The sequence below is a fragment of the Prionailurus bengalensis genome, chromosome C2 (assembly GCF_016509475.1).
Source record: "Prionailurus bengalensis isolate Pbe53 chromosome C2, Fcat_Pben_1.1_paternal_pri, whole genome shotgun sequence".
In the NCBI taxonomy this organism is placed as follows: domain Eukaryota; kingdom Metazoa; phylum Chordata; class Mammalia; order Carnivora; family Felidae; genus Prionailurus; species Prionailurus bengalensis.
The window spans coordinates 3779089-3792240 of NC_057350.1; the positions used below are offsets into that span (position 1 = coordinate 3779089).

At 58.8% G+C, this 13152-nt stretch overlaps 1 protein-coding gene across 4 annotated transcripts in view; it reads right to left on the reverse strand.

The window, feature by feature from the left end:
* The window catches only part of ABCG1 (ATP binding cassette subfamily G member 1), a 67612-nt gene that overhangs the window by 20667 nt on the left and 33793 nt on the right, over positions 1 to 13152 (reverse strand). For all 4 annotated transcript variants that reach the window (XM_043593541.1, XM_043593540.1, XM_043593543.1 and 1 more), the window contains exons 3-5: positions 7727 to 7844; positions 5904 to 6036; positions 3988 to 4038 (exon numbers count right to left, since the gene is read on the reverse strand). In XM_043593541.1, coding sequence (XP_043449476.1) covers positions 3988 to 4038; positions 5904 to 6036; positions 7727 to 7844 — 302 coding nt within the window. The remainder of the gene's footprint in view (positions 1 to 3987; positions 4039 to 5903; positions 6037 to 7726; positions 7845 to 13152) is intronic.

Sequence of the window (13152 nt, forward strand, 5' to 3'; positions counted from 1 at the left end):
CACAGAGGGGAGGGGCCAACGTGGCAGTTAAATGGGATAAGGAATCAAAACACCCAGCTCAGGGCTTGGCACACAGGAAGCATTTAATCAACAGCAGCGACCAATGCCACCATTTTTAGCGCACGCGGTTCCTGCAGACGCGCCCCACGCAGGCCGGGTCTCTCCGGAAGAAGGAAAGCTGCCCCCTGGCACTTGTCAATAGAAGAACCAGGTGTCCGACGTGCCAGCAAGGCCAGGAAACCGCTTAAAGCCGTCACCACCCTCCACGGTGGCCCTGCCGAGGCTGGCCCCCGGGAAGCAGGATGGGCACTGGGATACAAACAGTCCACTGGGACGATGCCTTCCTGTCCGCTCCAGACGACTGACCCAGCATGGGCTCAGGGAACAGAAAGTCAGCAGGCTTCAGTGTAGTGTCTTCCCGGAGGCAGCCCCTGGGAAGGCGGGGGTCCACTGCCGCTGTCCCGCGTCCACACCAGGCTCGCCGCCCAGGGCCAGCCCCCCTGGAGGTCCCACCACGGCCACCATCCTGGCCCCTCGCGGCAGAAGCAGGCGGACCCCAGTCCAGTGGCTTCTCTGGGGAGATGAGGTCATCCCAAAGGAGAAAGAACTCCCAGGGAAGAAAAATTTCACTCCAGCTCTTGAATTCCTGGTGCATGGTCAGTACAGAATGCAAGCCTGGGTGATGATAAGAGCTGGGGCACCACTGCCCCCCAGCCCGGGAGGCAGTCAGGTCAGACGGACCTGGGTCTGAATCCCACCAGACTCTTCCCTTGCTGACCCATAAACCCAACCCACGGCCCTTCTAGGACACACTGCATTTGAGGGATCCCAACCTAGAAAGAAGGTCAGCGAGGTTTCCCGGGAAGGGCCATCGAAGGGGGGCTGTGGGGGGTGTGTGTGCCCTGGCCCACTTTCTTCCCCTGCAGACAGCACCTGTTGGCTTTCCCAGAGCCACCAAACTCATTTGGTCTTCTGGGACACAGACTGAACTTGCAGAATGAAGGGTCATTCTGGTTGTTTCAGGTTCGTCTTTGGGGTCCCCCCGCAGCACGGAGCATGCCCTGTCCTGTCCACAATCTGTCCTCTTGGGGATCCCTCCTTGTGGTCAGGCATGGTCCCGTTCCACGTACCCTCGACCCCCACAGACAGGATGCAGGAGGTGGAGGCAAATAAGGGTGTCTGTCCTTCTCCTGCCTGTCCAGCCCATTTCTCCGGCGTTCTCTCAGGAGTCATGCTCTGCTGGTTGGTTTTGTTCTAAAACTAGTCAGAAAGAACAATGTCCCAGCCCTGGGAGACCTTGCTCCTGAGAAAGCCCCTTGCTGGGGACCCTCGAGGGCTGAGGCTGCTTTTCTGGGAACCAAGGAAGGCTGTGGACAACACATTCCATTACCTAGTAGAACATTCTATCCTAAGGGCACCTGGGTGGCTCAGTCGATTAAGCATCTGACTTCGGCTCAGGCCATGATCTCACGGTTTGTGAGTTTGAGCCCCGTGTCAGGCTCTGTGCTGACAGCTTGGAGCCCGGAGCCTGTTTCGGATTCTGTGTCTCCCTCTCTCTGCCCCTCCCCTGCTTGTGCTCGCTCTCTCTCTCTCTCTCTCTCTCTTTCTCTCTCTCAAAAATAAAGGCTAAATTTTTTTTTTTAAAGAATAGAACATTCCATTCTATTGTGTTTCCACAAGATACAAACAACTGTAACTCAGGCTGGGGGGAAGTGAGTCACAGCAGACACTCGCCACTGTTTCATCCTGGAAATAACCACCCAATCCGGGCAGATGCATTCTCGGGGGAGGCGGGACCCACACCTGGCTGAAAACCAGAACGGGGGCTTCCGGTAAGAAATGTGTGCGGGACCCAAGACCACCGCTAGGCGTGCATGCTCACGGCCTCGCTCGGTCCAGCAGCAGACGAATCTGAAGACGGGGCAAGCCTCTTGCTCCCTCGGGACGATCAGCCACGCGGCTGGCAGATGAGACCCTCACTGACTTGCTGTCTTTGCTCTTGTAACCCAGCTGAGAACAGCATGAGGCTCTGGTCTGCTCGTGTCTTAGGTCAGGCGTATGGAGGACATGTGCACGGGCATGGCCCGCCCAGGAGACACCTGCTCGCCCCACCAAGAAGGCCTTCTCACCCCATCCCTCTGCTAGAGCAGGAAGAGTGGGTTCCACAGCCCTCCCCAAAGACCCCGACCAGCTTCCCGATGGGGGCTGGAAGCCGGTTTCTGAAGACCTGGCTCAGGAGGCAAGAGGGCCTGTGTGTGATACAGAATGTCAGCCGAGAAGCACGCATTGCCCTCCCAGCCCTCCAGCGAAAGCTACGTTCCTGTTCCCTTTCCCCACGGAGAGGACTGTCCAGGAGAGTCATGCTGCAGGAAGATCACCCCGAGTCTGCTCTGTGGATCCACGAGATAAGTCACTTCACACTGCCCGGAGGGCAGGGGCGGCCGTGGTCTCTAGCCCTCATTACAGACAATGGTCCAGAGCACTGGAGGAAGTGACCCAACGTTATCCAGCGGGTCCTAGGAGGCCAGAGCTGAAGGGGCCCCCCTGCGGACCTAGCTCCGCCTCACGGCAGGGCCCTCTCCGTGTCAGCAAGACCCTCCACCTCCCCTGTCCACTCACCACCGTACTGTGTAGTCCTGAGCGGAACTATAACCTGGCCCTCCCTCGCTCCGAGGGGCCTTCCCTCCACGGCTTTCCCCGGCGGGCCCGAGGTGGTTGTTCACTCCTGGGGGCCTTCCACGTTCGGCACCAACGACCCAGCCCACCCCTCCCACCTTCCTAAGGGGGTCCCCACATTTGCCCCGTCTCTGTCCCGGGTTCCAGCAATCCATTTCATTCCTTTGGGCTTCAGAATAAAAGAACGCCACAGGGGGCATCCTGACAGCAGCAGGGGTCTTGGCTCCACTCCCACCTGCATCCACCGTGTGGCTGACCTCGGATTCCCGGGGCTGACCCTGAAGGGCACCAGCCAGGCCAGGGTCGGGGTGGGGGGCACAGGGGAGAGAAGGAGCCCCAGCGATGCCCAGCATTGTTTTCATGGCACACTCGTGGAACATGAACTAGTATGTGCCATGAGAGAGGGAACAGACGTGGGAAATAGACTTGCTATTAATGTTCCTTAACCGGGCCCTGCCTCTCATCGCTGCAGATTACGGCAAACGTAAGGCGCTGACCAGCACCGCTGGTGCTGAACCTGCAGCCTACTGTTTCTGCCTCCGGACTGTCGTCTTCTGATGGTGTCAGAAGACAAGAGAGTGCTGTGAGAGTGGGATTTCGCCCAGTTTTACTCTTCCATTGAAATCCCACTAGCACCAGGCTGGCCGGGGAGCGGAGGAGGGAAGTTGAGTCTCCCCCAGACGATGTGTAAACATAAATCCGTCACACCCGCCGCCAAGTGTGGCTTGCCCACTCCCGATGGGGTGCTGACCCGGCACCTTCCCTGTGCCCTGGGCTTTAGGGAAGCGGCGAGGAGGGGGATGAAAAGGTTTAGAAGGCCTCCAGCATCCTGGAAACTTACTTATTTGATTTTTTTTAAGGCTGCTTAATAACACGTTAAGAACCAAATATCTTCTTGTGAGTGCGTGTGGGTGGAGGCTGGTTATTTTTAAGCGAGTGACTAACCGTCTTCATTGTTAGTGTTTTATAAAAAACAACAACAATGGAGTACAAAGCACATTAAACACTAAAAAGGGGCAGAACGCTTGGTCTAGTGTTGAGGCTGGTGTCCTCTGACCACCTAAGCTTTCCTGCCGCGCCCTTGCCATTTGGTGGCTACGCTAAGAACTGTAAGTCTTGTGGCAAGGCGGCCACTCCTGGGTCCCGGCTGCTGAGCCTGGGGCGCACACGGAGATGTCACTGTCCCCCCCATGCAGAAGGCTAGGTGACGAACCAGCAAACAAAAGCAGGGCCACAAAGTCCCTCCCCACGCCTCCACCAAAGGGATTTCACACACTTTCTGGACCACCCGTGGCCCAATCCCACACTTACCATCTCCCTCCTGCCTTCGTCCTTCTCCTGGAGCTTCAGATGTGCAGACACCTGCAGGGTGGGGAATCAGAACAGACCGCGGTCAGCAGGGCAAGCTAACTCACTGGTCTGCTGTGGGCTGGAGCCTGGGCGGCCACGCTGCCAGATAACAGAGGAAAGCCCCTGGAGCTCTCGGTTTCCTACCCGCCTTGGCTTAACAAAGGCGGGGTCCCAGAGAGCAGCACGCGTCTGGATTGCTTCCTGTCATCTCAGACGGCTTCTCTGATGTGCCCACAAGAGAAGGTGGGTAGGGGCAGCTGACAGTCAAGGAAACCCCAGGCATCGGGGGCTTAAAGACCAGGCCACCCGTTAAACCACTGGACAGCTTAACGCTATCCACAGTGGGAGTGCTTACACCGCAGAAATTGGAAAGTGCTAAATATTAGGACCCCCGCTGGCATTGTTTTGTTTGAGATCCGGTTGGCTGTACACAATGCTGCTGGGTAAAACCTTGGGTAGCAATCGGCATCCAGTGTCAGCCCTGGTTCTGCCCTGCCGGGTTCTGTGGGCCACCCTGGGAGACAGGGGCACACCTCCCATCCAGGCCTGGGTGGCTCACAGGGCCAGCTGCCTGCTGGGTAACACCGAGTGCCACCTGGTGGTCTGCCTGGTGGTGGTAAGGATCAGAAGCAGCACGTGGAAAGGCACAGCTGTCGCGACACATGCCTGGGACTGGGTGTGGGTGGCTGGTGTCACCCCCACCCCTGTGACAGGACCTTCTGAAGCCAAAGGCATGGTTTCCCCAAGAGAGAGGTGGTTTTCAAGGCATCATACAACTCTCAAAATCAAAATCTTATTTAATTTCATGCTGAAAATGGATTTCACAGCACAGCCTGGTGACAGCTTGGTGAGAGTCACCAATCTTGTGTGCAAAAGAAAGCAGTGATCGAGCTGGAAATCGAAATGAAGCTTCTCAGTCAAGTAACCAAGTGTTTAGCTCAGTAACTTGCCAAGAAGCTAAACTCTGGTCTCCCAGGAGAAAGGCGAAAAACTAAGTTTGAATTTTCTAAATCGACTGTTCTTTTCGTAACCCCTCCTAAGTTCCCTGTGCCCCATGAGAATGGCCATTTGGAGGCAGAATAAGCCATTAGAGGCACTGAGCATGTGTGCCTGCCGGCAAGGCCCAGCCTGGTGGAGATGTCTCTCCTTCCAGAACATTCAGCACCAGGCATGTGAATGAAGACAACCCACAGAGCAGGTCGGGGACAGGTGGCGTATCTGACATCTTACCTGCTCCCCTTTGCTGATCTGAGAAGCCCTTGGAGTTGCCCTTCAGATAAGTTGGCAGGCAGCCCTCTCCAAGCCCACAGAGAGGAAGCTTTGCCCTGTCCGGGTCAGGAGCACAGGGCAAGACCTCTCTGGGCAGGAGAGTGAAGGTAAACGCCTGTTTACTGACCAGGCCCCAGGCAGAGCACCCCAGAACATTCCCCACGGTGCCAGGAGGGACCTGGGGGCCACACACTATCTTTCGCAGTGGGTGAGGCCAAGGCGGAAAAGCTAGCAGCCCCATGCACAACCAGCGGGGGGCCGAGGACAAGACCCTCAAGGCCCTAACCCAGGCACCAGATCAGGGAACTTGGGCCCAAAGCCACAAACAACTAAGGGCAGCTGATGGCCCTTAGGGATGATAGGGGTGTGTCTGATGGTGTATCAGTAACCTCACAAACTTGGCCATGAATTTGCCATCCAGAGTCTATGAGAAGTCAGGGTCTTGGGAGTTTGTTTTCGATGAAGCTGTCCAAACAGCATGCCTGGTGTGAGAGCTGCGCTGGAGGGAGGTGGTCCACAGAACCCCCAGCCCCACGCCAGGCACTGCTCTAATGGGGGGAGGGGGAAGGGGGGCGGCCTGTGCAGGCTCAGGCCAGTGGGCGGCTCACCATCATGGCTTCCTGCACAGTGAGGTGTGGCAACAGCATGTCGTCCTGCATGATGTAACAGGACACCTTCCGGAAGCAGCGCAGATCCCGGGGCAGGCCGTTGATGAGGACGACCCCCTTCATGCCAGTCTCCCTGCAGAGCCGAGAGCGGACACCGTCAGCTCCTCCTCCAGGGCCCTGGGGAGGGAGGAGGCCCCTCCCAGCATCTTCCCGACGGACCGTTTACCGCAGGGACACCAAGGGGCAGGCAGGAGGGGATGGGGACCCAGAACAGTACCAGGACTCGCAGGAAGGAGCTGCACGGAGACCACGCTCGGGATGGATGGGGAGGTGAACCGAATCCGTAAGTAACCAGCGCTTACGAACAAAGATGCGCGTGGGTGCTCCCACGCACGGCCACCAGGTGGGACGTGCCCCCCCCCCCCCACTGTGCTGGGGTTTGTGAGATTGGCTTCTGAGCGATGTCGTGAGTGGCCAAGGCTACCCCAAAGGCCAAGACTCTGCAGCTGGGGGTGTGGCTGCTTTATAGGAACCAGCTCCTGAGGGCGGAGACGGAGCAGGCTCCCTGTGTGCAGGTGGCTCGGAGGAGGGGGTCTGGGCCCTGCATCCATTCGGCCAAGCGGATGCTCCTTCTCCACAGGGGAAGTTGTCCCCTGGCCCAGCGACAGGTCGGGACATGGCGTGTGCACCCTGGAGACCTGAAGGGCACAGCCTCCCCCTCCCAGACCCACGGTGCATCTGCACTGGCCCAGGGAGGTGGGGGAGGCCGGGACAGGCCCCTAAGGAAGTGCCTCCTGGATGTCTCGGGGCACAGAAACACCGAGGGATAGTGGTGACCAGTGAAATTATGGAGTCTGGTTTCCAGCCTCATCCTGGCTGTTACTATGACCTTGGGCTCTGTCCTCCACGCAATGGGATGGGATCCCCACCCCCCCACCCCCACCAGGGAATAGCCACCTACAGGCAGTGGTCCACAGCCCCAGGCTGCCTGAGCACCCCTAGGCCAGGCAGCAACTGTGGGTGTGGGATGTGCTGACAGTGGCTGCCCCCCCCCCCCACCCATGCACCCCCTGATGCTGGACGTTGACTTCAACCTTTGTCAGGTTTTTAAAAATCCTAATTTCTGGCATTAAGGGGTAACGCAGAGGTCCCAAGGAAAGAGGTGATAGTGTCTTTTTGTTTCCAGGAGATGAAATTCTCCTGAGTATCAACAGTGTTTTTTGCTACAGTTAGCAAACCCAAGCCCGAGAGCTGAAGACAGGCGACTTGAGGAGCACAGTTTTAACACCCATGAGGATCGGGCTTTCCGGTGACGCCCCCAGGAATGACACGGGGCAGGACGTCCGGGGCTAACACAGGCACTGGCAGGAGTGCGTGAGCTCGGGGACCCAGCCTGACGGTCCTCCTGCTCATCTTATATTAGACCCTGACTCACACTAGTCTTAGAGTTCTCCTGCCGTCCCCTCCCCAGCCTTGACCTTCCTCCTTCTTCCTATCCTGCGCCTGGCCGCGGCTAAGCCCACGAGGGAGCCCATCCGGCTGCTCCGTCCCGTGGCCTCCTTCCCCTGCACGTGGGCCGTCCACCCTCCACCGTCACGTGACATTGAGCAGGTGCTGCCCTCTGACACTTTTCAAAGTCACTGCCGTCCCTGCAGGGCTTCCTTCCCGGATCCCAAGGCCTCTCGCTGCTAAACCCCACAGGTCACAGTCTGTACAGAACCTTAAGAAGTGACAGGTCGAACAGAAGGGGCTTCTCTCTCCCGACTGCCACCCACAGGCCAACCACGGGGCGAGGACCTGTTTCTCCGCAGAGGCGTGCTCACCTGTATCCAGCCAGAATGTTCATGAGTGTGGACTTCCCGGCCCCAGAGGGACCCATGATGGCCACCAGCTCCCCGCTGTTGAACTTCCCGGAGATGCCTTTCAGAAGGGTCTTGTATCCTGCAGAAAGCACATCACACCCGTTTCCCGGCTGCCGATCGCAGGGATCGTGGGCTTTTCTGCCAGGCAATACAGGCAAACCCACGAGGACACCCGACGATGTAACCACGGCCAGAAAGCAAGATCTTACACGCGTGGCCTAAATGCTGAGTTCTGAGGGCGAAAGCCCACCGCCCGTGTGCCCCCGTCTTCCTCAGTTGCACACCCCCGGCATTATGTTAGCAGCGACCTGCACACGTGCGCTGCTCTAGTGTTTATAAAGCACTTGCACGTGCATTAATTATCTGGCCTACAGGGAATCCACCACCTCGTTTTGGAATAAGACCAGGGGGTCTGGTGTCTCCTTCAGGACCCCCACAGCCAGTGTGAACAGATCTCAACCCAGGGCCACACCGCCAGCCATGTCACTTCCGCCCCCACGATGGGGAGCAAGTATGTTTATTTACTTATTTTTTTTTTAATTTTTTTTTAACGTTTATTTATTTTTGAGACAGAGAAAGACAGAGCGTGAATGGGGGAGGGTCAGAGACAGGGAGACACAGAATCCGAAGCAGGCTCCAGGCTCTGAGCCGTCAAACACAGAGCCCGACGCGGGGCTCGAACTCACCGACCGCGAGATCATGACCTGAGCCGAAGTCGGACGCTCAGCCGACGGAGCCCCCCCAGGCGCCCCGCAAGTGTGTTTATTAACGAAACGGTTATTTCATTTATTTACAGTTTGTACACACACGAACTGTTCACGCAAGACTTCTTCATAAACCATCGACTTCTAATTAAATAATTAAAATAGTATTAATTAATTAATAATTAAGGGCTTGTCGTTTTGCAGCCACATCAAATTGCTTTGGAAGCTCTGCCAAATCTCCATCCGAGAGCCTCGGAAGAGAAGGACCACGCGTCACAGAGACAGCCACGTTCGTCCGCCTTCAAGTAGACGGTTCAACGTGCGGCAATAAAACGGGCAGCTGGACCCACAGGTAAAGACTCCTGATTCGGACCCATTTCCTCAGTTCCTGAGAAACGTGCTCAGAAGGGACCCCTCCAGGACCACAGTCACGCAAACGAAGCGTTTCACCCCCCACGGCCAACACTTCCAGGGGCCGGTGAAGCCCTCCAGGCAGGGAGCCCCTCCTTTCGACTTTCTCCCCAGTCGCTGGCTGTCTGCTCCCCGTACCCCCAAACCTGCACGGGCCTGGGGGCGTTCTCGCCCAGCTGTCTACTCGTCTTCCACAGATGGGGCCCCTCAACCCCGCACCTGTCACCATGTGCCACCTCGATTTGGACAGGGAGTCCCCGAGGACTCGTTTAATCAGGCAGAGAGAAGCAGAAGCAAAAGGCAGGAAGCCTGTGGCCCCGCGATCTGCCTCATTACGGAGAGCGGCAGAGTCCCCTGGGGAGATGGCGCCGGGTAGGAAGGGCAGAGCAGCTCACATTCCTACCGCTGGGATGTGGGGGACTTAGCAGAAGGAGCAGAGGGAGACCAGCTGCAGGCAGGGGCTGGGACCCCAAGGACGGCGTCTGCATCTGCCCCGTGGCGGACGGACACATGGAAAAGCTGGGGGTCAGCAGAGGCTTCTCCTCTGCAAGGTCAAGCTCCCCGTGCGGTGGGACCTCATCAGGCGCCCCGGGGCCTGGGCCACAGGGACCCGAATGACATCACTGAGGGCGCACTGATTCCAGAAAAGCGTCTGCTCCTTCCTGGCCTCCCGGTGGGCAGTTCAGGTGGGGATCGGGGTTACTCCCGAGCAAACCCTCCCTTGAGTCTGTCCTGTGAACCAGTAACCTCCCGAGGATGTAGGTGACTCACTGAGATGGCCACCCGGCCATGTGCGGGCCAAGGGCCGTCTGACGGCCTGGGGGCGGCCTTGTGCCCCGGGGTTCCGAGAGGCCCTTTCCCTCTGGGCAGAGCCCATGGGGGCTCCTCTGACAGCACCTGGGGCTGCCCCTTGGTACTGGGGTGCACACTGGGCACCAGATAATAGCACAACTCACACAGGCGGTGATGCCCACGGCCGGCACACCGGGACGTGCACCAAACCCATGGGAGTGGTGGACTCATCTGGCCCTTTCAAGAGAAGGTGGGCCCGTAGGGGTGTGGCCTGTGGTCTTGTCATTTAGAGCCACCGACTGGGACTGTACATGTGCCCACGAACCCCGTACTGGCTTCGTGGGCCAGGGCCAGGTGGAGCGAGGCTGGTGAGGCTGACGACTCATGCCTCGGGGAGGGGCACTGGCTCCCAGGGCAGCCAGCGAGGCCAGGTGCATGCGGCGGGCTGGCCGAGGGGGTCCTCCCGAGTGGGGCCTGCACGGGTCCGGTGGTGGAGAAGGTACCAGACCCAGCGTGGGGCTGTGCTTCTTTAAGATCAGAAACCTGCTTTTCTTTAGAAACAGAGAACACACATTCGGGAGTGAAGAATCATAAAAGTGACAGGGAACCAAGAAATCACCAGTCTGTCTGGACCCGCAAGGGTCCGAGTTCACACTCGGACGTGGGGCCCCCAGTGTGGTGCCCAAGGACCGGGCGCACCCATTAGAATCGTGTTTGTGAGTGTCCCACACGTGCTCACTCTATCTGTGCAGCAAACTCGTCCTTGGCTGCAGAGCCTTGCACTTGACCCCTTGCGGAAATACGGAATGCGAGAATACGTGAGGCGTCCCAAACCCCCGCCCTACGTCCCGAGCTTGAGCTCGGCCCAGCCCAGCTCTTGGCACGATGGGGGAGCCACCTCCTTCGTGTGCTGTGGACACTCGATACGCGTGCTCTCCCTGCTGCTTCTGGTGAGGCAGTGATTTTTCCGGGGATCACCAAGTGCGGAAACCACAGAGGGGCAGGGCCCCCCTGCCGCGTGCGGACAGCCCATCCCTAAAACAGCCGGGCAAGAAGCCAGATCAAAACCCACACGACAGAGGAGTGGAGAGAAAGACACAAAGACAGAGAGGACAGTGCCCCAGGTCCCTCCAGCCCAGGGACGAGAACTCTGCTCAGACACCGGCCCTTCCACCTCAGAGGAGGTTAGCGCCACTCTGTCGCGGGGACCCACATTGGTGAACAGTGCTTCAGGGGGCAATGGCGTCTGTCGACCCCCACAAGGTGCTGGGGACACACAGCGGCAAAGCTTCAGCCTGGGGGGGCACACAGATGTCTCATTTTGTAGAAACGTGCCCTTGGAGGGGAAGGACGGGGGACAGCCCGGCCCTCGGGCGAGTGCCAGCTCTGGGCACGCTCATTCGGGGTGAGCGCGGCACCCGCTTCGCTCACAGCTTCCCCTCTGTGCCCCACAGCAAGCTGAGTACTGGGTTCCTCCCCATAAGCTGCAGACCAGAAGCCAGGGCCCAGAGAGGGCGTGTGACCTGCCCAAGGTCCCACAGCGGGTCAGCAGAGAAGGCCAGCATTCCAAGCGCTGTGCGAATCTCCAGCAGGGGCTCTTGCAGCTGGGGGCCTGATGTGCCGCCAGCAATGCCGTCGCAGGGTTTGGGCGTCGCTCCTGCCCCCCAGCATGGCCTGACCCCCACCCCCACCCTGAATCAGTGTCAGCTCAACCCAGGCACGTGCGTTCCGTCTGCTACTATGTGAAGCACTTCACAGAGAAAGGGAAGAAATGACGTGCCTTTCATCCCCCAAAGACAGGATCCCCTCCCTCCCCGGAGGCCCAGGTTGCCACCCGGGGGCAGGCGGAGCTGAGAGGTCCCTGGGGGGCTCGGGCCGAAAACGCCCTGTGTGCACCCAAAGAGCTCGGAGCGGGTCGAATCCTCCCCTCCCCTTCCAGATCTTCATTCCGCAAAACGCCCTCAAGATAAAAACAAACACTTCCTGCCGGGGTGAAGGAGGGTCTTCTGTGGTTTAGGGAGGACTCACTCAAGCCCTGTGTATGTTAGGGACCCCTCGGTGCACGTGGGAAGACAGGCGTCCTCTGACCGAACAGACGCTCCCTGATACTAAAGTGGCTCCAGCCACCCAGCCCGGCGGCGCAGGGACAAAGGGGTTCAGCAGACGTGTTTCAGAGCAGCGCCCGCAAATCGGGGCCCGCTGTCGGAGCCCTCGGGGTCCTGTTAGGCCCCGATCCTGGTGACCTGCAGAAAATAACAAGCAGCGTGTCCCACAGGCTCCAGCCAGTGATTCGCTGGCTCAGGCCTCATTGACCGAGTTGTGGCTTTAGAACAGGCGGCTGTTTCTAGAGAGGTTTCCAGGGTCAGTGTGTCGCTAGGTTTTGTTTCTGAGCCGCGGCAAACAAGGGCGCACTGTCTCACCACGCCGGGCAGCGGACAGAGAAGCGGGTGCCCCCAGAGAGGGGGCTCTTTCCGTGCTCGTCCGAGGGCCGAATGCCATCCTGATGGTCCAGGGCGCTGACCCCGCCGGGGGTGGGGCACTCACGCCATAAAAATAACGGTGCAGGAACAGTCCCCACGCGGGCAGCTGTGCAGAGGCCACAGAGGGGCCGCCCTCCTGGGTCTGCTCGCTCACTCAAGACCCGGCCCAGGTGGCTGTGCCCACAGAATAAACCACGGACTCCCCTGCTTTGCTGCAGAAGCAAATGGGTGTGGCCACGTTCCAATAAACCTGACTTACAAACCGAGGAGGCGGGCGGATTTGGTGGTTTGTGACCTTGTTCTAGAACTCTGGAGCAGGGACTGGCCCGACACCAGAGGCGGCTGGGCTCCCACCAGGTCGCTTCTCTCAGGCAGGTGGGAAGGCCAGGTAAGGCTGGCGTGCGCCTGCTCTAGGGGAGAATGGGGAAACTGAGGCAGCTCTGAGAGGAAACGAACTTCACCCTACACCCTGGAGCGAGGGGGACGCTAGCCCAGACCCAACTCAGCAGCATGAATGAGACGGCCTGTCAGGGTGCCTGCTGCTGCCCCATCACACCCAGACTCCCCATGGTGACATCCTAACCAGGAAGCCACACTGCCCCTGGGCGGGGCGGGGGGAGCCCCCTAGGACCGCGGTCTCCAGAGCCACCCACGGGGGCCACCTCCTCACGGGCCCTCAGGGCAGCTGCTATCAGCACCTCACTTCCACGGGAGCCCGAGAAAAGGTGACCTCAGGGCCCATTCTCTGATAGAATGTTCTAGTCCCCGTCTCCAAAGCTTACCCAGGTATACTAGAAACACATTGGTTCGAAGCAATCCCCAGCTGCAACTCCCAGGGTGGTTTTCAGGCCTTGAGTGTTGGGGGTTCGGGGTGGAGTTGTGGGGGGGACAGGGAAGGGAGGGAGGGAAGGAGGGAAAGAGGCAGGGATGGGGGGATATGTGCTCTACCCCTGGAGTGGACCGAATACTAGCCTCCAAACAAGTCCACGTCCTAATCCTG